The 27,042-nt window shown below is 37.8% G+C and overlaps 1 protein-coding gene across 1 annotated transcript in view; it reads right to left on the bottom strand.

Annotated features, from left to right (window-relative positions):
• Positions 1-26,560, bottom strand: part of FAM184A (family with sequence similarity 184 member A) — an 87,130-nt gene extending 60,570 nt beyond the window's left edge. The window contains exons 1-3 of the mRNA XM_067293798.1: positions 26,396-26,560; positions 4,301-5,155; positions 1,810-1,945 (exon numbers count right to left, since the gene is read on the bottom strand). Coding sequence (XP_067149899.1) covers positions 1,810-1,945; positions 4,301-5,155; positions 26,396-26,560 — 1,156 coding nt within the window. The remainder of the gene's footprint in view (positions 1-1,809; positions 1,946-4,300; positions 5,156-26,395) is intronic.
• Positions 26,561-27,042: the final 482 nt, after the last annotated feature.

Here is a 27,042-nt window from a genome sequence, read left to right as displayed (position 1 = left end):
CGTTCTTTACTGCACTGCATGGCATGCAGTGTTTAAAACTTTCAGTTATCTTTTTCTATCACTATTAACTATGAGAATCAAACTTCTTTGGGACAGTTTTTTCAACTCCCAGGTGTAAGCTGATGTCAGAAGCAGTTTCTGAACAGGCAGGTAACTGATTATCTCACATGATAACAGCTTGGTGGCACTACCAAAAACAGGGCTCTTGCTGCACAATGAGGTGCTGTAAAGCAAAGATGGACCACTGACAGTGCCACTGAGCTCGGCAACAGTGTGGACACACTGAATTTCTGGTAAAGCTATAGAGCTCAGTGCCAGAGGAGACCAGTGCTGGACTGATAGTTTGGTTCACTCCATGCTATTAGTAATACTGAAAAATGGACTGGATACTTAGGTTCGTTTCCCCTAAATATGGGGCTGGATGCCTAGTCATTCCCATTTTCCTGCCTACGAAAAGAAACAGGAGAGGTGAAGGAGTGGATGACGACAAGTTTTTCAGGGGATCTCGCTGGGAATTGTACAGCAAGTGACTCGGATGTTGGTTTATAGGAAGGTCAGATTAACACCAGAGATCCCTGATGAGTTCTCTTTACAGGAAGCACATTACTTTTAGCATTTGCATCCAGTAGGACTTGCAGTCTTGGATTCCAGCTTACCATCTATATTATCTAAACACACAGCATACACTATTCCTAGTCCTAGCATAGACTGTTCCTAGTCCTTACCTTAGTTAGCTCATATATTCCACTTTTTCTAAGCATGAAGCTCTTGCAGGCAGCAGACACGTTCAGTTCATCTGTAGGGACTGCTTTATTATTTGAGGGACAGAAAGAAAGCCCTGAGACAGGCCACCCTCACATACACAGTTTGAGAGCTGTCATCTATGACAGTAAACTACATTAATATTAGCAAGTTAATGCCAGGGAGTATTTTCTGGCCCTAAGGCCAACTGGAACAGTCTGGCAACATTCTATCCTTCAAAAAAAAGGTGACCTTATCCAAACTGACTTTTGGGAAGTCTCTGGCTTGTGCTAGCTTCTGAAAAATAATCAGTTATTTCTGTGATAGGTCTAGTTGAACAGGGCCAAAAGACTATTTTTAGTCTACAGTCCTCCCTACAGTATAGTTTACTGAGTTCTAGTATATAGCCCATGTCCTACCACTATTTAGTTTACCAGACAGACAATGTCAACGAGGTAGAAAATGGAATCTCACTAAGTCAGTAAAAATCAAATGTCTACACCAAATTTTATATCATTTCCTATGCTTTTCCACATGCCAACAAGCATAGAGAAGTCAGGAAAATAGCTATAAAGAAAACCCTAACAACTTACTAACCGATAAGCTGAAAGTATTTTTGAAAGTAAGTGTAAAGGAAAAAAATGCATTCTAAGCAGAGAAAGAAAGCTCTTCCTTCAAGCTAAAAGACAACTGAAAAAAGTACAGAGGAACGGGAAGCATATGTTTCAATCCAAATAATGATAACGTAGAGAACAAACAGAAGTAGGGCAGAAGCACACTGTACACTTAAGTAGAGTTAAGGCTCTTAGTTTCCAGGACTGAGAACATGATATGCACAGGGCATCCAAAGTAGAACACTTGTACAAATAAGCAAGCAAAAAAGAATCTTAAATACAATGCATGCAATATCAAAACAGTTAAAAAACTTGTCTAAAACTTCTATGCACAGTATTAAACACTTCTTAGGCACTCTAAATCTGCACAAGGTTAACAGCAAAAGGAGAGACTAGTAATTTTGTGAATTAATAGATGAAGCTCATTTCCAGATTAAGTTACTGACATACATACTGGCTTTGAGAACAAGATCAGCAGCCTGCTGCTGTAAGCGTTCCCTAGCAGCTGCTAGCTCACTTTCCACTTCTTTGTGTTTGCTTAACAATGACATCTCCTCCTCTTTCACATCATCTAGTTGTTTTTGAAGAACCTAAGGAAGCATAATATAATACTTGTTAACATTATACAGAATCATGTTTAAATTTAAATGAGTATTAAGTTAAAATGTACAGAAGAGCCCTTTGAGCAAACAAATTTTATTTATACACAAACTGAAACTTCATAGTATTACCATAATATTCATTTTATATTTTGTATTTTTCCAAAAACACTGCTGAAACATTACAACATATTGGCTATATGGCATGATAAAGATGCATTCATGAAGAGTGTGAAGAAATGTGACAATATACAAAAAGGTATATGAAGGTAACATGGAAAAAAGGTAACAGTCCATAGATTGAGGAATAATTTGAGAAACTTAGTATCTGATTTCTCAGAATTCTTTAAATTGAAAAACACATTATATGTTCACAGCAGTTTTCATTGTCCTTAATTGCAGCTGTGTTTACTACTAGCACAAATCAAGCTTCACATGGGAGATACATTAAATGAGAGCTAGGCCATTAGTTAAGAACATATTAAAAATTTGACTTAAGTCACCTGCACTGATTCACAATAGGAGCTCTATGGTGATGTAATGATAGTGTATTCCCAGCCATCCAGGAAGGGAAAGGGAATGTGTGTTCTCTTTTAAAAGGAAAACTAGATCTCTCATCATTCAAGTTACAAGAATAGCAAATGGTCATTCCAGAAACTAAAGCTAAACTAAACTAAAAGGGGGAAAACATTGGAAAGGAAGTGTAACATAACATGGGCACCAAGAGTGGTGATAGTACCTCTTTCACCATCTCATCTATGGTGATCAGAGTAGGACCTGACTTTACAATCTGCTGTGACTACTATACTAGACTAGACTCTTCTTCTTTAGAGCCAAGAACAGCTCTCTCCTTCACTGCAGGAATGTTTGAGATATGGTGGGTTTCCTCTTCTTGCCGGCAGCATCTCAGAAACCCACCTCCTCGATGTAGTCAATTGAAAGGTAAGAGTTCTGCTTACTTAATTATTCAGAGTTGGAAATGGACTTGTGAAAGGTCCCTTTGAAAACTGGAAAAAGGGCTTCTGAATTCAACATCTGATATATAAAGAAGGCTGTCTTCTTTCCCTATAGCCTGTAACCTATACACAAGAAGACAGAATAGTCCAGAAGGTGGGCTGGAATCAGATTGTAAAATGAGAAAAGCTGATGGTCCATCTCAGCACTATGCAATATTTCAAAAATTTCCAAAATCTACAGCCATCATAATTATGGTACTTCTGGCTTTGTCATTTGAGAGCTATTATGAGTGCAAAAGACAAGATACTTAAGTTCCGCCACAGAGATTATTGCTCAAGTCCTCAACAAAGCTACCAAAAAGCAAGCAGTATTTCACAGAATCTTCTTCCTCAGGCCCAGCATAACCAGTACTATTTTTCTGGCCATTAAAAAAACAAAACAATAAAAAAACAAAAAAAAACCCAGTCTTTGCATTTCTGGGATATCCTGTCCTTCTTTAAGGACAGGACTTACCTTGAAACTTTAGCATCAAAAACAACCTGAACATAACACTTAATATGTGCACAGAGTCTCAGTTACTGCTTGTGAAACCTTAATTTAAAATTTGTATTAAAAAAGAAAGGTTAAAACATTCACAAAGTTGTCTTTTTGTTTGTTTTTTTGCCTTCCACAGACAGATTTACTTTTCTTAACACTACCCAGCCTGTTTTAGCAAAGCAGCCACTAATGACCTCTACAAACAAAACTGCAGCAACAGGATGGAAATAAGCAGTCTGGTAGGCCAGGCAAACATTAAAAATCAGAACATTCACTGCATTCATAGTTTCATTTGTGTGACATTCCTGTCACATACACACTTCTGCAATAAACTGTACAGTTTAGATAAGTGGTTTCTCAACTTTTCTATCAAGTGTTTGAGTTTACCAGCATAACATCTCAAATGGTACCTGTCACCAACAACCTCAGTCCCCTCAAATCTTTTTTTTTTTCTTTTTGAGATGAATTTATGTGGAGACCTGATGCAAAGGCATTTCTCAGAGCTTTTTTTCCTGTTACCTAGTTAGCAACATAGGTTTGAGTATTGTATTGACTAAAGATCAGGTAGTATGACTGGAACAACCAAGTTCCATTCATGTTCAGCTGAATGGAAGGAGACCTTCCCTGAGCAAGGTGACCAAAACCTGGGGTAGGGGCTTCTAGATTCTAATGGAATACAAAAAATTGCCCAGCTAAGTAACTAAAAAGTGGATGATAACCAAGTAGAAGTGACAGAAGATTAAAGTTCACATGTTGAAATCACTTCTAGCTATCAGCCTTGCAGAAAGCCAGCCTTTAAAAAAACCACACACGCACACACAGCGAGTCTTGGGAATAATGTATCAGTCTCACCTGTACATTGTTTTCTGCTGTACCAAGAGCTACCTGAAGTTTTTGGCATTTTTCCCGTAGACTGGCAGCTTCATCCTGGACCATTTGCAATTCAGTTTTAAGCTTTCCCAGGTTCTTCCGTAAAATACTTTCTTGGTTTTGAAATTCTTTTCTTAGCTCCACTTCTTTTTCTTTGCAAGCATGCAGACTTTCAGCTGTAAAAAGCTGAGATCTTTTCAAAGAATCAAGTTCATGTTCATAAAAGGACTGAGCTTTGCTGAGTTTGCCTTCATAGTCCTCAATGAGTTTTTTTCTTTCTAGTTTTAACTCTTCAACTTTACTGTTTAAGTCTTCCAGCTCCAGTCTATGCAGTTCCTCTAGCTTTTCTTGCCCCTTACTTAATGTAGCATTCTGACTCTGCTGAGTCTTCAGAAGCTCTTGAATCTCAAGTCTATGTGCAGCTCTCAAGTCTTCCAGAGCTGAACGCTTATCCTTCTCATACTGCACTTGCAACTGTATGAAACTTCGTAGTCTTTCTTCAAATTTCTTTCTAATCTCTTCTACTTCTCTTGACATGGTCACTACACGTTGGACATGCTGAGCTTCTGCACAAAGCTGCATGTCTTCAACTCTATCCTTATAGGCTTCAAATTCTGTTAAGGCCTGATGTTTCATCTTTTTATGATCTTCCAGTGACTCTTCTAAAACCTGGATCTTTTTCTTAAGATCCATTTCTTCTGCAACTTTACTTTTATACTGCAAGATCTTCTCCCTGGTTTCTGCAAGAATTTGTTGAATTTCTTCTTCATGAGCATCCTTGAGGGCTTGGATAGCAGCTTCATGTTCATCGTTTTTAGTGTTCAAAGCATATACTACCTACAAATATGAAACAATGTTATATTAAATAAAGGCATTCTGTTTTTCTGCTAAATCCAAAAAATAGCATTCTGAAAGTTATTTTGACAATTTAGCATGTTTTTAGGATACAAACAAGACACCACATATTCTTATGAATGGGACTGCACAAACTCTGTATTAATCATTACAATAGCTTTTAAACATTTTGAGGAATGGGATTTCTATACTTATTAAACCTATAATTTTGCTAATGAAATTCTTGCATTTATATGCAATAAATTGCTGCAAATAAAAATTGCTGGTGTTGTTAACACCACTGGAAAAAGAAAAGCATATTCAACAATTCTGGGAAAAAAACAAAAAACAAAAACAGATATCTGTTCAAAAGACTTAAAAAGAAACCTAAAAAGAACTCTGAACAAAATTTTTCTGTCAGAGAGTAACACACACAGAGTATATATTACAAGTGGACATGCAATCTAATTGGAACAAAGTCCAAATTTTGAATTCCTCCTTTCTAAAGGCTAATTATTCTTAAATATTTCATTTTAGAAACACTTAAACATCAGCACTGGTTGCCCTGGTCTATAGCCTGCTGCTTGCCCAGATAAAATCTAGTTTTTTGATAGCTTATCTAGTAGGCAGCCTGTGTATGTGGATCTCTTAAGATTTGAGGTCCCTAGTTACAGAAGCCTGCCAATTTTCCAGCTAGTAAGTCAGCCAAACAGGAAGGTAGCTGGCAGGCCAGCCAAAAATTTGGAGAGCCCAGGGAGCTAAGCAGCTCAAGAAGGCTGTGAAACCAGCAAAGCTGCCCAACATTCAATGAAAGTTTTAAATTGACCAGATATACCCTATGGGATGTTTCAATTGCACCAGAATGTGGTAGGTAGGTCGCACTTCTGTTTAAGTAGTAAGGATTCTCACTGATGTATAGATACAAATGTGTGCATGTACCTATCTCAGTGAAGAAACTATTCATGCTGCAGTAAGTGGTTAAATGTTTAACACAGTATTTTCTGCTCCAAGAACTCTAGCAAAGCCACACATTTCTCAGATATACTACAACCAGAAGAGCTATAAAACACATCTGAAGAGAAAAAATAGTCTTTTGATCAGTATATTTTGTATATCTTAAAAATGAACTAAAACCATCAAAAAGAGAAGACAAGGAAGAATCAGAGAATTCAGGGGAAAAAAGCTGTCCGTGTTTTCTGTGAGGACAGAACCTGCACCAGTCCTCAACTGGCATTCAACTAGGTAACAGAAGAATGTCTTGATTTGGTCAGAGGGCCAGAAAATATTGGGCTCAGTATAGCTCTCCGAGCACCAAGCACAGAGCCTTTACCTTCTGGACTGGAGAAGATGTCTACAGTTCAAGAGTTCAGCCAAGTCAAAGTTTAAAACAGAGTCTTCAGAAGTGAAAGAGTACATATAAGATTTTGTCCTTGTAATATAACAAGCTTTATTTTCTGGGTTTTATGAGTCCAGACATTATATTCTGAATATTATTGTTTGAAATCACAAATACCCAGCATTCTATCACCAGTGCCAAAAAACCCGAGAACCTTTTTTTTAAAAAATATAGAAAATAAGAGTTCTTAAATAGTATCAGATACAAAGGGAAAAAATAAACAGCCTCACTCCTCCTCATATAGTAGGGAAATGTCTTTCAAAAAAAATTTGTTACCTTAACGTCATACTAATTAATTTTTTTCTAACATATGTACACGTTATTTAATGAAAGAGGAAAAAGTCTCAGACATTGTTTCCAAAAGGTTAGTTTCTCTGTTAAATGGTATCCGATGTCTGCCTACTTTGTTCATAGCACAAGTCCTTGGAGAACTGAGTTTGTTTTGTTTTAATGTACATGCAGTGTTTTGCACGCAAAGACCCTAATTCTGGTTAGAGAAGCTAGAGGATACAGTTAAAAAAAGGATTATCAAGAAATATCACACTTAGGATCATGTGGTTATAATGAGCATTTGCAGAACACTAGGTCAAATGCCATGCTCAAAATATTGCACAAATCTTAGAAAGGACAAACACTTATTGATTAGCATAGTTATCAATGACGGCAGCTTACTGTAAAATCAGAAAAAAGAATAATGAATTAAAGATTCCTCAGAAGAAGGAAAAACATACAACTAAGTCACACATATCTTTTCAAAAACCATTACAGAAAGAAAAATAGAAATAAGATCTCTCCTCCACATTTCTTTTCTGGTTTGTAAGATTGTCAGATACCCCAGCAAATGTGTCATAACACACAGCAGAACTCTCCAGCCCCACCTTTTAGAAACACTATAGGAAAAACTACTTTGTATTTGGTCTTTGTGATACCCATTCCATGACCAGGTATGCTACTGTTAACAGATTAAGCAGTGCTGATCAAATGTCACCTTCTGTTCTTTCTAAACTAAGTTCTGTAAGAGACAAGAGGATGAAAGGAAACACAAACAAAAAAAAGGAATCAGAATTTATCCATAACTGGATATTGTTTGTCAGCCATGGTTGCCCCCTCCCTTCCCTTCAGAGCTGCTTTTAAGCTGAGACTTACTGGGTTCCACTTGAGCTACAGTGGCATCGCAGCCATGCCTATATCCAGCCCTGGACCCCGCTGATCCAGATCCTGATAAATAGGCTGACTCTCTGGCTTGATCTCAAGACCAGTCTCATCACTATGGTCTGTGCCTGGCTCTGGTTATCATCTGCGGAGCTGATCCTCACTCTGACTTGCTGACTCATGTTCCTGGCTTGACCTTGGACTGCATCATCACCACAGACTTGAGGTGCACAGGGCAAAATGAAGCTGACTACATTAGTTCTTTTCACCTGGAAAAATCTACCTCTTTGTAAAATCCTAGACAGTCGGGGGAAATAGGTTTATGAAATTGTTCTTAAGCACATATACTTTGAAGTACTTCTTATTAATAGCAGTGATTTTTCTTTCAACTTCTAGTTGTTGTCTTTACTGTATTGTACTTCCACTACCAGTGACAACATACAAAAGTACTCCTCAATCAGCACACATTATCTGGAACAGTGTCTTAGCTGTAAGGTGCTTAATGACTGGACACTTGCTCTATGCAAGCATAGGGAAGTCTCTGCAATGGTGTAGTATTGGCAAAAGCCACACCTACAGCTCTAGATCATTGCTCTACTGAAAGCTAGAGTTAAGACAGTCTTCAAGACTGCCATCATCACTTACCCAACATCCCGTGTTGTACCTCTTTGCTACATCTTATACACTGATAGCAGGTCCTGACACAATCTATCTGATACAGTAGAGAATTCTAGAGGGCAGTTTGTTGTATTTCCAGTAATCATTTTTCCTCTACTAGCTTAGTCTAAAGAAAAGACAGAGCATGCTTGATGTATAGAGTAATGAAATTTTTGAATTTAGGGTTAAATACAGTCCTGTGTTAAGAGGGAATTTGGAGGACCTGGAGGATAACTGTGACATCGATCAGTCTTACAAGGACTTGAATCTTTTTCACTGCCACAACAGAGATGACAGACATCAATGAGACCATATTTCTTGAGATGAAATGGCAGTCATATAGCCTTAGACTCTAAACATCCCAGAAGAGAACAGGACCTGTAACACAGGAAAAGCCTTAACCATGTCCCAAGCAATCTCAAGGTAGCTGGTTGAAAAGACAAAGGTCCTTTAACAGTGGATACAGGGGGAGAAAACTAATAGTCAACATTCGATGAGTGGCAGAGATGTCTCTATACTTGAGATTAAGGAAATAATTCACGACAGAAAGAACCTGGCCGTACATCACTAGAAAAATTTGTCCTACTTGGCTCTGTAAATTCTACTAACACATTTATTTCTGCTACCAATTGTAAGATCTCTTACTAAAGAGAAGCAGGTATATCTTAATTTGAAAGCCAACCAGAATCTAACCTACAAAGCACAGACCACTAAGGTTCATATTCAGATGCTGATCTGAATCTTGTAAGAGTAGGTCTGGAGTCTGAGGCAGAAACAAAAAAGTTTCCTCATCAAGGCCAAGACAATCATATCTGCTTTCACTCACCCCATTTTTCTAGAGCTTTTCAGAAACAGTGTACATGAGACCTCAAGAACAGAATCACAAATAGAGATCCAGGCACCAGACCTGCCTTACAGGAAAAGAACTAGGCACCCACAAAAGCAATAAGGCAAAGGAGATCAGTCTCAGGGCAATCTCAATTCTGGAAGGCAGCTTTCATTTTCTACTCACAGTTCGCCCATCTCAAAACAATTCAAGTCACCCAGCAATATGTTCAGAGGTACTAGAGAATCAAGAGCTCTCAAACACATCAGCTCCTGAAGTTGGCACTTTCTTGATACATGGAAGGAGACTTCCTACTATCCAGTGACCTGCAGTCACAATTATTTGTCAATATTTGAATGTGACAGCAACTAGGTAGCTTAGTAAATGATTTTGCCATGACTAATAAAAAGACAAAGGCATTGTACTGACCTGACAACACAGTCTCACAACTTGTCTTGACCTGAGCAGTGTTGCATATGTTACATGTTATTATAAATAAAGTAACAATAAAAATAATGACTTTTTAAATGCCAAGAACTGAGTATTGGAGTGTTTAGTTATATTGTTTGTGGTAATAAAAAAAGTCTCTGCTGCATTAGCTTTGGTGTCTTGCGACATATGGAATACAAACAACAATCAGCATTCAACACTGCTTTTAGCTGAAAGCCTTTTGTTTGACTATTTGGCTGAGAAAAATTTTTGACTCCAAACCAGATGTTATACTCTTGCACGGTTGGCTGTAGTTGGGTCATCTGCTCCTGCTAGCAATTCTGTGATGACACAATGTCTTTCTGATTAAAAATGCATAATTCAGGTTAATACTAGTATTAGGTGCCAAATATATTTTACCGCACAGAAAATATTTCCAAAAATGCATGTGGTTCATTCTCTTTAAATTTACATGAAAACAGGACTGACAGCTATGAGAACAACCATCATTACATTTCCTACACAAAAATCAATTTATGTCTCCAGTAAACCTTAGTTTTTAGGCTTAACATGTAGACACCCACATCAGAGTACAAAGTTCCCAGTGTGACCGCTGCTGTCAGTGAGTACTGCTGCTATATCCACTAACCTGAAACACCAGAGCTTCTAGAGATACCCCAAGACTCAGTTAGTGCTGCACACCTATTAAGTGAACTACAACTACAGGGCAAGCAAGGAACTGTTGATGCATCATCTATTAATGACTGGGAAGAGACAAACCAACAAGCCTAACTTCTCCTTTCTATTGATGGGTCCAGTAAATAAACATTGAGTTACTAGATGCAAGAAGATGATAGATATACAGGAAAACAATAACATGGCTTTTCTAGAGACAAGACACACCTCACAGATACACAGGGATGCAAACAGAAAGGTTTAAATCTACACTATTAACAAAAGAGCATCAAAAATCTTCCAGGCAAAGTTATGAATTAATTTTATATAGTACTAAAAGACAAATGTATCATATACTATAGTGATGAAGAGTCACACTCTTCGTAACAATGGATATTGGATTCATTTTTTCCCCTTGGTGTACCATCTGTTGACTAAATAAGGGGTAGTCAGTTATATTTATGCAATTAAAATTTATTGACCACTAATAATTGACTGCTAATAAGTCAATTAAGACATAACAAAAAAATCAATCAGTTTCAAATCCAGAAAAAGTCTGTTTTTACTAGACAATTTTCTGTTGCTTAGTACCTTACAAAAACAGTATGGGAATATTCTCCAAATTTATTTAAAGCAATATTTCAGAAAAGTAGTCCACAACTACTGAGTACATTCTTACAAATGCATTTCTAACAGATATATGGAGTAGACTGCTGATTATGCTGTAACATTTCATTCCTTTACATGCATTGTTACTAGAAAGACACTAAATGCCACAAGATAAATTCTGAACATTTTTCCTAAATTACTCTTTGAAGTTGCATTTTTGACAGGAACATTTTTAAAATTGTAATCAAAAGACAACTCTGCAAAGAACTTGCAACGGGAAAACCAAGTTATTGCTAAATTTTTAGACCTCCCTCTTTAAAAAGCCATGTTATGTATGTATGTTGAGGGGCCCTGGTGACAAAGGACACAGAAATGCTCTCCCCTCTGATATTTATAGACATTGACGATTCTTTTGCCTGAGCCTTCTCTTCTCCAGGCTGAACAGTCCCAGCTCTCTCAGCCTCTCCTCCTATGAGGAATGCTCCAGTTTCTTAATCTTTATGGCCCTTTGCTCCAAAAAGTCCGTGTTGCTCGTACTGGGGAGCCCAGAACTGGACACAGCACTCCAGCTCAGCAGGTCTCACCAGTGCTGAGCAGAAGGGAAGAATCACCTCCCTCAACCTGCTGGCAATGTCCTTCCTAATGCAGCCTAGGATACTGTGGCTTTCTTTGCTGCAGTGGCACATTACTGGCTCATGTCCACCAAGACAACCAGGTCCTTCTCTGCAGAGCTGCTCTTCAGCAGCTCAGCCCCCAGCCTGTACTGGTGAGTAGGGTTATTCCTCCCCACGTGAAGAATTCTGCACTTCCCTTTGATGAACTTCATGAGATCCCTCTTGGCCCATCTCTCCAGCCTGTCGAGGTCCCTCTGAATGGTAGTACAACACTGGTGGATCAGTCACTCCTCCCAGTTTTGTATTGTCTGAAAACTTGCTGAAGGTGCACTCTGTCCCACCATCTGGATCATTAATGATGAGTTTAAACAGTACTGGCCCCAGTACTGACCCCTGCACTGCCTCAGTCAGTGACTGGCCTCCAGATGGACTTTGTGCTGCTGATCATAACCCTCCGAGTCTAGCAGTTCAGCCAGTTTTCAAACCTATCTCACTGTCTATTTATCTAGCATACACCTACAGAAAACACACTGGCACATGACAAAGAGCAAAGACAAACGTCTAATTTTAAATTTCCTGGAAGCAAAGCTCAATTTCAAATTCAGCTAGCAAAATGCTTTTATGCATTGTTGCTTAGTTTTATATTACAGAATTCTTTCAAATACCTGTAACACAAGAACCTCCAGCAATTAGCACACTACTCCTCCCCTACCACAGTCAGGTAAGGTTTTAATAAGGACAAAAAATTTTGATACCTACCTTTTTTTTGGGGCAGACGCTTACCCTAATTCCAGTCTATTCTTAAGGAGGACTTCAATTGCTTTCTACCAACAGTTTAAGGGTCAGAGAGACTATGTACAATACAGCTTCCAAAACAATAATTTCTCTTCCATGAAAGCATTTATCATAAGAAACATTAAATATGATCAAGCTTAATGTGTACTAACCGAGCTATTTACATTTCAAAAATATCTCCTTTTACAGATAAAACCTCCATAAAACGCTTGCACTTGTTGGTTTGCCATAAGGTTTTCATTAAGTTTCTAATATACATCCTGTATTTTGTACACTCTTCAATCACAGAACCAGGGCATAAAACGCACTAGAACACAATGAATTGAAGAATTCCTTAAAATGTCTTTAAAGTGGATCATTAGTGACATCAGTATATCATTAAGAAAGACCAATTCAAGACAGACATTTGAAAAAGCAGCAAAAAAGCAGTAATTAATGGTCTGATTACCAGCACTAAGTAAACACAAATCCCTTTGCAGTTACCAGGAATTAAGAGTTACTTTCTACTCCATTTCAAAGAACAAACAAAATCAACCAAAAAAACCACACCAAGAACCAAAATAAGCTAAAGAAACCTGATCGTCTGCATTTCTCAGGCCATGTGAAAAAGGAAGACTAAAGTACCAGTGCTTTGTGAACATGTGCAAAAAAAGAAGCCATATAAGCTGCCTTATGAAGATCTTAACCTTCTTTACACCAAAAATTCACATCTGGTACTACTAAACTATACTTCAGGATGCAAGATGCAAAATAAGCTGCCAAAGTCACCGCCCTCTAAGCCATACCCACCCTGTATCCTATGGATGAAATGTTGAGAAGTGGAATCTGCATAGCATCTTCAGCTTCCTCCCTTTCCCAATTACCTACAAATAGACAAAAATTATCTAAAATAAACTATGCAAGCTACTGTACTACATGGTTACTGTTCAAAAGTAATATAGTTCTCTTCAGAAAAGAAGCGTTAGGAAGGTATAAACTGAGGTGAAGGTGTATCTGCCAGGAGAATCATCTGTTTCAACATCTGCTACAGCCTGCTGGGACTTTTAGATAGCAGGTAAGCCACCATTTAAAGGCAAACACAACAGTACAAGAAAGACTGGTTATGAGTTAGCCTCCCTGAGTTGTCATGCAATAAATTAGTGACTTGAATTAAAAAGTCAAAACAATTAAATGATATTAAGCATGCTTACCTTCACAGCAGAGGAGTCTATCAAAAAGGATAGATCTCTTAAATTCCATTATGATAAAAACAGGCCTGCAGAAACAGCTCTTCCATAACCCTCTAATGGACAGGATTAGCTGAAATACCCATTCTGCATACAACTTAAATCAACTACATCCTCCTGTTACAAACTATATGTTAATATATACTGGCATCTGCAACTCTGTGCCCTCATGCTGAGTGAGGCATGGCAGTATTGCCACCAATGACAGATCAAAACCCCTTTTCAGTTCTGGGATGTTAAGACCTACCAATCAGATAATGTCAGAAGCAACCATCATGAATCCGTGGCACAATAAGCTTCAGGCAATTTGCTAGGACAGTTAAATCTTGGGAAGCAAACTGCAACAAAAAAGATTTAGTGACAGATGCGCAAATTTCCCAATCTGCCTTCTGATGAGAAAAAAAAAACAAATGAGTGGATTTTGGTTTTTTTGTTTGTTTGTTTTATATGCTTCTCATCTATCTAGAGTATAGTTAACATGTCTGCTATATGATTAGACCTTAAAAAAAAAAAAAAAAATTACTGCAAGGAAAACAGTACAGGCCAAAGGACTATCCAAATTCTGTTTTGATCATAGAGCTGTGTTTTCTTACAGATTTCTTCAATATTTGCATATTTGATTGAAGTCTTTCAGGTATAAAGAGTTCCAGAGGAATTTATGCCAGTACGTCTGTATTGCATCTGCTTGTGGGTATTTAGACTCTGTAAAACAAGGATACCCAGGAAAGTTCTCAAACCTGAGCAACTGACTTTGGGTTGAAGGGATAACATTAGTCTGCCCTTTGCAAAAAACAAAACACACACACACACACACACACAAACTGTAGCAGAGATCTTCACTCCACAAGAATTGTTCCGTATACAAACTAAAGAATTTACTCTCAGCAGAGTGATACTATAAAGTCCAAAGCTTCCCAAAATAAGAAGCAATGACATCTAACTGGAAAAAAAAGGCTGAAAAGGATAGTCATCTTACAGACCTGTATCACTGTTTTTGATTAACCATCAAAATAACTGCTTTTTGGTAGTAGAGACAGTATTTCCTTTTCTTTTGAGAACTATAGGGGCTTCTGAATTCTAAGGTACTTAAGGCAATATTCAGCATACATACAAATAGCATACATACTTCTAATAGATCTGATGACAAGACAACTGTGTTTCTAAGTCTTCAAAATCCTTAAAAGGCAAGAATGCAACTCTTTCAGGACAGACTTAAACCAAGCATCAACCCTCAAGAAAACTGGCAAGTATTGTATATTTCCTAAGTCAGCTTTAGGAAATCAAAACTTGAATACCTCCTTTACAGTTCTGCCAATGTCGCTGCTCATTAAAATATCTGCTAACATTGCTTAATTTGCTAACTGAAAGAACTTCCTGACAAATAACAGAGGTTGATTTTATTTTTATTTCTTTTGTTGTTTTGTCAGTCTTTTGGGAAGCCACTGTCATGGTACTTGTTTTCAGATAATTCTCTGCACATATCTTCATAGAGTTCAATGCAATTAATGTTAAACCTTGCCACAATGACTGCACAAAAGGTTTGGGCATTTGAGTTGATACAAGAAGGAGGATGTTAGGCCCCTAAAGAGATCTTGCTTTGCATAACAAGAAGTTAAAAAAAAAAAAAAGCCTTTAACGTCAGTGCCAATGAAGCTAAAACCTCAACGCCGCTCTATGTTCAGCACCATGGATAGCAACACGCTGTTCCTTAGTCATTATTCAAGGCGGGGGGGGGGGGGGAACAACACACATCCAAAAGAAAAAATAAATAAACGTAGTTCCAACACTATCAATAGGCAGAGTGTCAAATGCGATTCCAGTTCTTAACTCTTCTAGGAGAAGTTCTCTCTACTTCTTTCTGTACCCTTAAACAAATGCCTCCTTTTGCTATAAGAATCTGCAGTGAAAACAGAAGAAGCTCAAGAATTAGTAACATGGGACCAGATTTACCAAATTTAAGGGACCATGTTCACCAAAATGTGATGTAGGCACATTAAAAAAAGCTATAGCTTTTGATCAGCCTTTAACTTCTTCAATACTCTCTAGTGAAAAGCTACATGTTACCTTATCTAATGCATCTTGTCCCTCTGTCTCCAACTTTGCTATACTGTTTTCTGAAACTGTCAGTAGTTACATAACAAAAACAACAACAACAACAACAAAAACCCAAACAAAGCTCTAGCGTTTTCATTAGAGAAAAAAGGTCTGTTACACACACAGATATCCCTTCTCCTCCTCACCCCCCCCAATCAGTCTGGGATTTGGAATGTAGTTTTTCCCGGAGTATCAACTCGCAGCTATTGAAAATAAAGCAAATCAACAGAAGAAAAACTTGCTTCAAGCTTTTTGCTTGTACAGAAAGTGCAAGGGTATAGAGAATACTGATGCCTGCTCAAACACAACTGAAAAAAAGTACAATCTCATGCATTAGGTACTTGTAGGTAAGGCAGAATGCATCCATACACAATATTATGAATGGTTGTCTACACTGAAGGTTGTAAGGGTACACATGACAAGGTATGAAGCAGAACATGAAAATAAATTAATAAAGGCAAGAATCCTGGGAGTAGAGCAAATAGCCAAAAAAGAAAAGTTCCAAGACTAGTTTGAAGAACAAGTAAACAGATCATCATGTCATTCCAGTTTTTTAGAACTACAGTATTTTTGCACTTAAAAATAAACAACTTTTAGCTCAGCATAAAACAAACAACCATATGCTTTTTAGAGTTGACTGATATTTATAGCATTAACTTATAGTTCCATTACATTCCTGTGCTATAATGTTAGATATAATATGGGAGAGCTAGTGAGCAATTCAACCAAAAAGATGATTCAAAAACTTCAAATAAAGTTTTACCACTCAGTGGCACAACATTTACATAAATATTTTTTTTTAAGTAATTTACATTAATTTGTTGGAAATACAGGTTATGCTGGAGAGAAAGACAGAAGTAGAATTTCAAAAAATATATATATTTTTTAAATTTGTAGACATATTCTAGAAAGCTTACTACCCAGTACAAATAAACTGTATTTTTAAAAATGTGAAACCTACATTTCATATTACACAAAGTGAACAAATATAAAGAAAGCGCCATTTGAATTCTTTTCCCTTAATCTTCATTACAGAAATTATTTATCAGCATCTTCATTTGTCAAATTTTAAAATGCCAAAGATACTCATGGAAGATTACTGAAATACATTTTAGTACAAGCTATCCAAACATATCAGCATTCATACTGCAAAATACTGCATCTGAGAAGGCAGTGAGAGACATACACTTTGATAGAAGATATAGCTTTTGGTCATGTTGTGAGCAAAAACATTGCTCAATTAAAATCTCTGGATTACAGCACACCTGTTTTCTAAACACATTACAGTTTAGCCCTCTAGAAAGTTATTTTTCCAGCCATTTTTCTAAAAATTTTTAGTCTCATAAAAATGAAAAGAAAAAATTAAATATTTTTCATAGCCACATGTGACGGTGTGCTCCTTCCCCTCCACTGATGTGCTCTCTCCCCCTCAACCTGGCCTCCCTGTAAACAGCACGTATGTAGGGGCTGGTTGAGCATGCGCCAACTAAGGCCCGTCTAGTATGCAAATATGACTATAAGTTAATCATCTCCTCCCCATAAATAGGGGGCAGCCCAGAGCCCCTTGAGCTCTCCTGCATGGCAGTGGGCTGCACTGCAGAACCTCCCCTTGCGCAGGGACGCCTCTCAAGGTTACTCCTCAAGGTTGAGAGATTCCTTACCCACCACAGATCCTCGGTAAGTGATTAATAGCATGCTGAACTTTTGCAAACTTCATGAAACTTTGCTGAGATATATCTCTGACTAATTGCGCACATAATCCCTTAGACATAAACTGTTGACCAAGTCTGAGACTAGGATCGGATCCAGCCACACCTAGGCTCCTCTCCGAAGGAGTTTAGAAAGCAAGGGAGTCCAGTCTGAACCTCGTGACTCAATGGGAGGGTCTCCCTTGCACACGCATCTGACCCTGTCCTTCATGCAGTAAATAACTGAGTGAACCTTGCCAATCAAACCTCATTAAATTGTTCTTATTTACGATTGAACTTTGTTAAGTTGCTGTCTTACTGCAATAAACGTAGTGCTGCTTCCCTCTTAGGAGTGAAGTGCATCACTCCTTTCGCGACACCACATCATACTCCTTATTTCAGCTAAAAGGTAAACTTTCACTTAAGAGCACCTTTAAAAAGTAGGACTGCATGAACTTTTTAAACCGCACCTAGTTTTTAAAGGCTATCATTTTGAGCCTAACCAAGTGACAACCTCAGCAAAAGGTTGTTCTTCCTCAGAGTGTTCTATGTTCAGTTAAAAAAGCTTGACCAAGGGAACAGAACCAGGGTAACACGCATTAAGTAGGACAAGATGGTGAACAGCTTTTTGTGTTGAGCTGTTTTTTGTTTCTTCTAGCTATTTTTGGAATGTAACGCCTTTGGTTATCGTTATGATATCAGTCATTAGAAAAATATATAGAAACCTGGCTTACTACTGCTAAACTTGAATCAGCCAAGAGATAGACACATCGCTTTTGATTTCATACCATTATGTAGAGATTTGCTGGATTCATTCAGTAGCAAATCTGCAAACAATAAGAAACGGTTAGTGACTATTTAAGGTAATGCCTACCTCCACCCCCCCCCCCCCCCGCCATGTAGTTAATAGGATGCAAAGTCTTCAATGTAGCTTCACAGGAGACTTCAAGGGGAAGGAGGGGAACAGTAGTACCACTGACAAAATTGCTATTCTAATTAAAGCCAAAGTCTGAGTTTGGAGAATGAGATACGAAAAGAATTTCTATGACTAGAAGTTTCTTAAGGCTGAAAGCTAATGTTCCCAATATAATGGCTTATGGTAAACAATGTTTCCAGGGCCTGCATCTAACACGTGTATCTAGTTTGTATTTTATGACATTTACAAAATTAAAGTATGTGACACCACTAAGGTCGCGTGACAATACAGAAATACTTGAATATGAACAATGCCTTATAGCCATAGTTATCGAATATAGTTATACAGTATTTGAAGAAAGTACAGAGCCACCTTGACTAAGATTAAATTGCAATCTGACTTTTTCTAAACAAGTGGTATAAAGTGAGAATGAAAGATTCATCACTTTGAAGCAACTTCCTTCCACTTTCATGGTGGGACACAAAAACACAAAAAGAGAGCAACTTTTACCTATACATTTTTATAAGACTTAACAAATCAGAAGTTCTTGTAAGATTAAGAACTTTTGCTAAGTTCTTTGTACGTGACAATTTATAAGTATTCAAACAGATGAATGTATGAATACTTTACACAATTACATAGGGTTTTTTCATTAATTTTGTTTGTCAAAAATATATGTAAAAGAATCTCCTATTTAAAATATTCACATATGGAGCAAAGTGTTTCAAAATTATATTTTTAACTGTGAACTGGAACTTTCTTGATTTTATCTAAAACAGACAATAATAGCAAAAGACTTTCATAATGCAGTACTTATCCGGAAACTCTGAAAAGATCAAACTAAACTTCAGGTATTTCTTAATTTTTCCATATGATTTCTATCATCATATGGAAAAAAGCAGCTAAAGCTTGACAGATTTTAAACTTCACAACATTTAATTTTTTACTATAAATCCTAAAATAACTAGTCTGTTAGTTTTCTTCAAATATCCTTAAGATACTGATTTATCAGATGTAACAGCTGAAGTACATGTGAGCCGTAACATCTAACAGTTTTTCAGCTCCTTGTAATTCTATATCATCTAGCTTTACCAACAAATGAGAACAAGGATACAGTAAAATGAAGTGTATTATTCACCCTGTTTCTAAACTTACTTGGCTCTTCATTTTGATTATTCTTTTCTGTGGCTTTGTTTTCACATTTTACTATCCTAGGGAAGCTAATAAACGCCCAAACATACTAAAGAAGCATTTCAGACTATGAGTTTATGTGAATGTGTGATCAGACAGCGTTTCAGCAACATCACACTTTTAATTACATACATACAAAAACCATCCTTAGAATAGTACGGTGTCAGTAATCTCAGAAGAACTCAGACTCAGTGGTCAACCATTAAGACTATGCAGGTAGAGAGGAAAGGAATTTCATTTGACATCTTTTTTCTCCCCCTCTCTAATTCTTGTCCTACTTTCCTCTTCCTTCTTGACACTTGGTGACAAAAGGCTGTAAAGTCACTGACCTAATTCAACACCGAGCTCTGAAACATACCCATATCATGTCTATATACCTGTAGTCTCACTTGATAGGTACACAGTGATAAAGGTCAGAAAAAGCACTTCAGGGATACATAGTCCTGAGGTCTTCAAAGTATCAGAGTAACTAATTTCTTTTCAGCTTCCCGATTAGCATTAAGTAAGAGCTATCAGACTTTACATCAGGACTGTCAAATATATTTTCATTCTTCAGCTCCCATTTCAGAGATGGATAGCATTTAAACTTTTTAGAAGGTGACCAGATCTCTACTCTGCGCATAGAAGATCCTGTTTCAAGTAAGAAAACTTTTGCATTTCACTGTCTCCATTCTGCTGCCAGATGATACGAACTCCGTCATTCACTGATCCATAAGGATCAGTGAGAGAAGCACAAGCACCATCAGTCCAGAACTTAGAATCCTGTAATTTTTGTCCTACAAAAATACAGAAGGCAAGAAAGCCCTTCTTCAGGTCTAAATTAGAAGCAACAGCTGCTTTAAAACACTTCTAATTACTTCAGCCAGTAACTACTTAGATAAAGTTAGTAATTGCTGCTTTTACTTAAAGCCTGAAGAAGGGTTTGAGAGTCCAAAAGCTTGACTTATTTTTTCAACTATACCAAATGGTATTAAAGACATTCCATCTTTACTCAGTTCTATCTTTTTCACTATACCATCATGGCTACAGAAAGCTCCTTTTTTAGTGAATATCCCTTGCTAAGCCTAACTGCTGCAGAATAAGGACCTAATCTAACCCAAGCTCTCTCTAAAACTTTTCTGATCAAAAGCTTACTGTAAATTCACAAAATGTGTTTGAGTATATCTCTAAGTCGCAATCAAAGAGCAATTTTTAAGACACATCTTGAGAGGGTATAAGTAACATAAAAAAAAAAGAAAGAATATTCAAAACTATCTTTTGTATCAGAACTCTTATATTAGTTAAATATAAAAGCTTATATTCTTATATACAAGAAAATAATATGGAAGAATTATCTTCTGGAAAAAATTCCCACTTAAGGTAAACTTCCCTCTGTCCATCATTTGCTCTTAGTGCTTGTTTTTAAACCTACTATCCTAATTTATTTTAAGTAGGCTGCAAATTTGTTCTTTAGGCACGTTGTCTAACACCCTTCTTGACCTTTCAGTACATGAAATGATGGAATCCAAAATCTATTATAACACATCAAAGCAGGTAGTGAGGCTCTTCTGGTATCCAATAAATCTCAAATACATAGAATTTCTTTAGGATCTCTGAGAACATCCTAATTAACTATCTCTACAGCAATTAAAGTCCATAAACTTGTACTTTTAAAAAAAAACTTAAGTTTTTATTCAATATTATTGCTGAATTCATTAGCACACAAAAAAGTATTTTGAAACTGCTTCTGTGTATATGCAGTAAGTATGAACTTGATGAGATCTTACGCACATGCAAGGTTCAAGCTATATTACCTATAGCTCTTTTACACAGTGGTGGCATATTCAGTGGCATCAAACTCAGCAGTTGCAAGAAAAATCTGTAAGAGCACACACAGCAAACAGCTCGAAACCATGTGGAGACAGACAGTCAGAAAGGGCAGGTAAAAAGAATAAACTAGCATGATTAACAAGAAATAACTTAAGAAGTCTGCTTCAGAAACACCATCTCTGTAAAGTTTTCAATTCCTCCCTTCAGTGTCTCTCTTCTTAGAGGATTTACTTCACCTATCTTTGGAATAACCAACATCAAATCACAATTAAATGTCTCTAAAGAAATGGTTTTTTAATAAGTTCTATATGTAATACTACATTTTCAGGTCTTCTAGTTCTGAAAAACCGCTATTTTTGATATAATTACAAAACATAGCATTTATTTCCATCTTACAACTCACAAACATATGCAAAAATTTTGACATTCCAATATGTACTCAAATCACACTGTCTGTGAAATTTCAGTACTTTTCATGCAATCCTAGAAGTGTAAGCAAATACTGGCCTACTGCCAATGTTAACACACTGGAGTAATCACATAAGGTTGCTTAAAAAATAAAAAACAAGTTTTTCCAGAACTGTTAATGGCATCAAATACCACAGAATGATAGCTAACATTGGAACATTTCTAATGGTTCTTTAGATTCTCATTTCTTCCCTCTTTTTAAGGGCTCTTTTAAGTTCTCTAATAATCCTATACACAATGAACCTTCTGCAGGTAGTTGAGCCATTCTGGAGGCAGAATACTTCCAAATAAAAACTGACGAAGTTGAACTGGAAATAACATTTTGTTAAGAATGATAACTGCATTCTGTGATAGCTTTAACCAGTCCAGCAAAAAAGTCCACACAAGAGGAGGAGTAAGCATCAAGATTATCAAACTTGCTATTTATTCTTTGAAATAAATGTACTCTCTACTGCCCAAAGACAGCTCACTGTGCTAACTACTACATTGAAGTTTGTTCTCCAAGAACTTCTCTCAAAGCCAGGAAGACAGAAAGGAAAACACTAAGCACAGTACTAAGGGAAAACATCACCAGAGTTTTAGAGAGGATTTTTCCTCTTTTTATGTAATAGATCAAAGTAATAGATTCTATCACTTTAAGGCATGTGTCTACTCTATGGCCCTTACAGACTTTGCTTCAGGTAATGTATCATTTCTGCAATTAGTATCTTGCAGCCAAATCAATGCTGAAAGTTCTCAGAGTACAATCCCATGTAGTTATCCCACAAAAGCTGAAGATCTATGCCGATGCCACAAAGCTTGCACAACAGACTTGAGACACATTTAGAATATGAATTTCTCAATCACAAATGCTCAAGCTGCAGACATAAGCATAAAGAGGATATGTCAAAAAACAATTTATACTTGTACTCCTCTGGCAACCATAAAAGCAAATCCCATTCTCCTCTACAGATATACACACAGTAACAACCTTTTTTGTTTTCTATTCGTTGTCTTAATAAAATATATATGCATATTTTCATCTGCAGTAGGCATAATTCAGCACTGCATTAGCACTCCAGCATGCAGTAATACAAACACATATATGCAATCTCATAACCACAGCTTATTTTTTTCCTGGCTTTAACCTTGATGTCAGATGCTACTTCACCCCCAAACTGGTACACAGATCTTTTGAAATGCCTAAAAATAAGGAGCTTATACTAAAGAGGAAGACCTGAAATTGCTTCAGCTACAGTTTACTGCAGTCTTTCAACATTACATGGAACAACATTTTAGTTTTAAAAACTGTATTTCTAACTACTGACTTGCCATACTTCTCCCTGTGAATTAAGCATATTAAAGTTAGATCAAGTAAGTCATTTTTTTTCCAATGCAACAGAAAAATAAACTATAATTAAGCACTTCTGAAATACTGTGCTTAGTGAAATGGACTTCTCTTTTATTTTGCCTTATTCTGAATTACTGATTAAACACAGTTATTAAAGAAACGTCTCCTTTTTTTCTTGTGTTCCTGTATTGTTTTGACTGAATCGGATTCTCTTGAAGTAACTTGAAAACATGATAAACAAATCCTAGCTTTAGAATTTTACAGTTACTTCATGAGTTACCTGCATCTCCTGTGAGGAAAGCATTTTCTTCTGCTGCTATTCACAGTTTGTGACACAAACTGTACAAGGATAAGAAAAAATAAGCTACAGAGTCACATTTCTTTTGTCAGAAGACATAAGCTTTCTGGATAACTTACCTATGTGTATCCCTTTGGCAGTGCCCCATGTATATTTAATTTTCTTTTTAGTACACTACATTAGAGGGTTTGTTTTGATCTGATAAAGCACCTAACTTCAACTTAATATGACAGCCTTAAAGAAAAGTTGGAAGACAAAAGGGTTTGTGAAAAGTGTTTTATAAAAAAGACATTAGACAATTTGAGAAGTACACTCGTAGTAAGAAGTTCCTAGATTGTTCAAGAGGAATTCTACACACAGATCAGCAGGATTTGGGCCAAATATCTTTGCAGGAATACTCTATTATCTATTTAGCATCAGTCATTCAACTTATTTCCAGAAAGTCTGTAAAGTGAGGTTAGTTCTTCTTTGAAAGTTAACTCCTACTAAGAAACTAAGTATCATGTTTCCTTTTTTCTCTGTATCTTGAGTCATCTCTCAAAAATTAGTTTCTTCAGCCATCTATCAAATAAAACTTCAGATTCTAGAGCAAGTTAGAAAGTTCAAATTAGACTCCATCCCAAAGATGTTTCTATACTTAAAAAAAAAAAAAAAAATCCTGTTCATTTATTGACCATTCAGAAAAGGAATTTATGGCCCAAGCCCTCCAACTACAAAAAATGTCAAGATTTGCACCTCTATCTCAATGAAGTCAATGCAATAGAATAAGATATTAAAGATTAAGATAAAAACAATTTTAATGTTGCAATAGATGCAAGAGAAGTATTTTTTATTATAAATCTTGTTTCAATTCTAAAAACACTGTTTTACAGTCTAGACCTTCAGTTCACCACAAAGCTCAGTTAAATCTCAAGCCTTCTGCCTAAAGCTGGATGCTTGAGAAAAGAAATCAGAAAACACACACAAGGTAAAATATCACCAGAATCTGCAAGTCACTGGGAAACAAATGCAAGATTCCAATCCTGCAAAAGTCTAATTCATGTTTAAAATCCTAGTACAATCACAACTAACTTACAGTTATTTTAAATACACAGTCTGAAGACAATTGATAGCTTTTATTCGCAAAATATTTTGAAATCCTTGGCAGAACAGACATGCACACAACTTTTCAGAATTTTAGAACAGTATCATGAAGCATAAAATAGTTTATGAAAAAACACAGAACTTACTTTTCTTTTCATATCTTTCAATACAGAAGTTCAAAATATTCCAACACAATGTGTAAATCAATAGTTAACCCATATCCATCTGAAGATATCTGATATGTAGTAACTCAAAAGACACAGGACACATGTCCAGTGATGTGGAACTCATGGGTAAACACATATAATTGCACAGCACAAATGGAGCAGTCTTTCTGAGCTCAACTATTACTTAGTAAACTGCTGGGTAAGGTTCTTGAGAAAGAAAGGGAAGTAGACCACAGGACACACAAACAGTAATTAGTCTTTGAAAGTATTACCTTGCATATCTATTAGCCCTAAGGTAAATCTAAAGTACATGTGCTTTTTGCACCTTTTAAGGAGGACAAATCTGCAGCAATATCTTTAAAACTTTAATCTAGAATTTGCATGCATAGGAAGTTAAACCAAAGTGATTCTTCAGCTGGTTTAATTCTATTTTCTCCTTATGAAATTTCAATTCAGCTGAAGTTAACTATGAAGAAATCAAACTCTGAATTCAAAAACGAGACAAAATACCCCTCCGTTTGCTGAAGTCATCAGTTTTCCAATAGAGGTTACACACCGTGTTCCATGATAAATACTGTTATTTAATCAGCTCTGCTTCAGTTGTGCAGAAACATGAACTATGCCTCCAATGTGAGACTGCCACCAGCTTTCATTCTCTTCATTCTTACTTCCAATGAAACGTCACCTTCGTCCATTTTAGCATACATTTGAAGAAGGCCAGCAGTTGCTCCCTCAGGGCTTTTAAATTACCTTTAAAATGTTTTAGCTATATAATCCTTGATGGAAATTCTTTTTTCTGTTTTCTCTTTAACAAACATTATCTGCCCTTCATTCCTAAACAAAACTAGTCGCATATGGCTTGAGCACCATGTGAGAGGTATTACAGCACCAAAGCATTTTTTTTTTTAGTTATTCTGATTAAATAAATGATAGCTACCATCCAGTCTGAAACATGGGGCCTACGAGTCTTGACTATATGCTTTTAAAACACATTGTAATTTCACCGCAGCCTTTAACAAGGAGTCAATATATTTTTTATACTGGAATGACATCATGAGAACTGTTAAATCAGCATGACAAGGCCAAAGGTATTCTAGCATTTCACCCTCACCATCTAAGGCATTTAAGACATTATCAAACACCTTAAAAAAAAAAAAGTACCTCTCTTCAACAAAAGGAAGCATCACTTGAATTTCTCTATTTTAAAAAGACTCCAAAAATGACTTATTAAAGAAGAAAAAGTATAATTTCCATAAAATAAATAGCAAGTATAAGCCTATCAACAGGGATCATATCCCACATATTCAGATTCCTGTCTATGCAAAACTGAATCCGGGCATAACTTCCCTAACTAGAAAGTGATACTACAGCACTTTCTGTGAATGTTTCATCTCTCCCTTCTTACACTCTCTTTTCTAGGTGTTCACGTTTACAGTATGCTTGAGCTTTTCACTACAAGACTGATAAAGGCTGTGCTGTGATTCCCCCGGGGGACTGAGGTAGCTCCGAGAAACGGGGCAAAGAAGCCGTTGCAGACGCGGCCTTCAGGGTAGAAACCTGCCAGACCTCACCCGCTGAAGAGCAGACATCCTCCTGGACTTAAAAAAAAAAAAAAAAAAAAAAAAAAAAATCAACCCCCAGAGACAACCCTTCTTAAGCAAGACTCATTTTGCCTGGGTGAGGGAAAGAAACGAAAAGAAGCGCCTCTCCCTTTCACGTGGGTGACAACCAAAGGAGAAGGGAAAAAAAGAAGAGAGGACCCGGCCGGCCTCCACCCCCTCAGAGGCCGGAGGGGCAGCGGGGGGAGGGCGCCCTCCTACCTTAGTGAGCTGGGCAATCTTCTTGCTCATCTTGAAATGCAGGTCCGGGCTGTGCTCGGCGCCGAGTCCCGCCTGGGCAGCGGCCGAGGCGAATTTTCCCGCGCCCGGCGCGGAGCTGCCGCCGTAACCGTGCTGCTGCTGCCAGCCCATCCCCGGGGTCGCCATCTTCACCGCCCGGCCCCCGCCGCCGCCGCCCTAGCTCCGCCGGCGGCAGCCCCGCGGGGAAGCCGAGCAGGGGGCGACCCGCTCCCCCCCCGCCGCCTCTACTGCCGCCCTCCCCAGCGGCCGCGCGGGCGGGGGGCCGCGCCGGGCTGCGGCATCCGCCCCGCGGCGCCGCTGAGCCGAGCGAAGCGGCACCGGCCTCTCCGCGCCCGCAGCGAGCCCCGAGGCGGCGCGGGGGCGGCGCGGGGGGCCGGCGGCCGTTGCTGGCGAGCGGCGCCGTTACCGGGCTATCACCAGACTGTTTACACCGGGCGCCCGACGTCACTCGCCAGCCCCGCCCGGAGCCTCCCAGCGTTCGGAGCAGCCGGGGCCGCGCGCGGCAGCCGGCGCGCGCCCTGCGGCGCGAGGCACCTCGCCTCCCCTTGCCCTCAGCGGCGGGTGCGCGCGCGGGCTGCTTTCCCCTCCCCCCTCCCGCCTCGCTCTGA

This window comes from Apteryx mantelli, chromosome 3, assembly GCF_036417845.1.
Source record: "Apteryx mantelli isolate bAptMan1 chromosome 3, bAptMan1.hap1, whole genome shotgun sequence".
In the NCBI taxonomy this organism is placed as follows: Eukaryota; Metazoa; Chordata; class Aves; order Apterygiformes; family Apterygidae; genus Apteryx; species Apteryx mantelli.
Note: the sequence above shows the minus strand (reverse complement) of the source record. Positions and strands in the feature narration are given on the sequence as shown.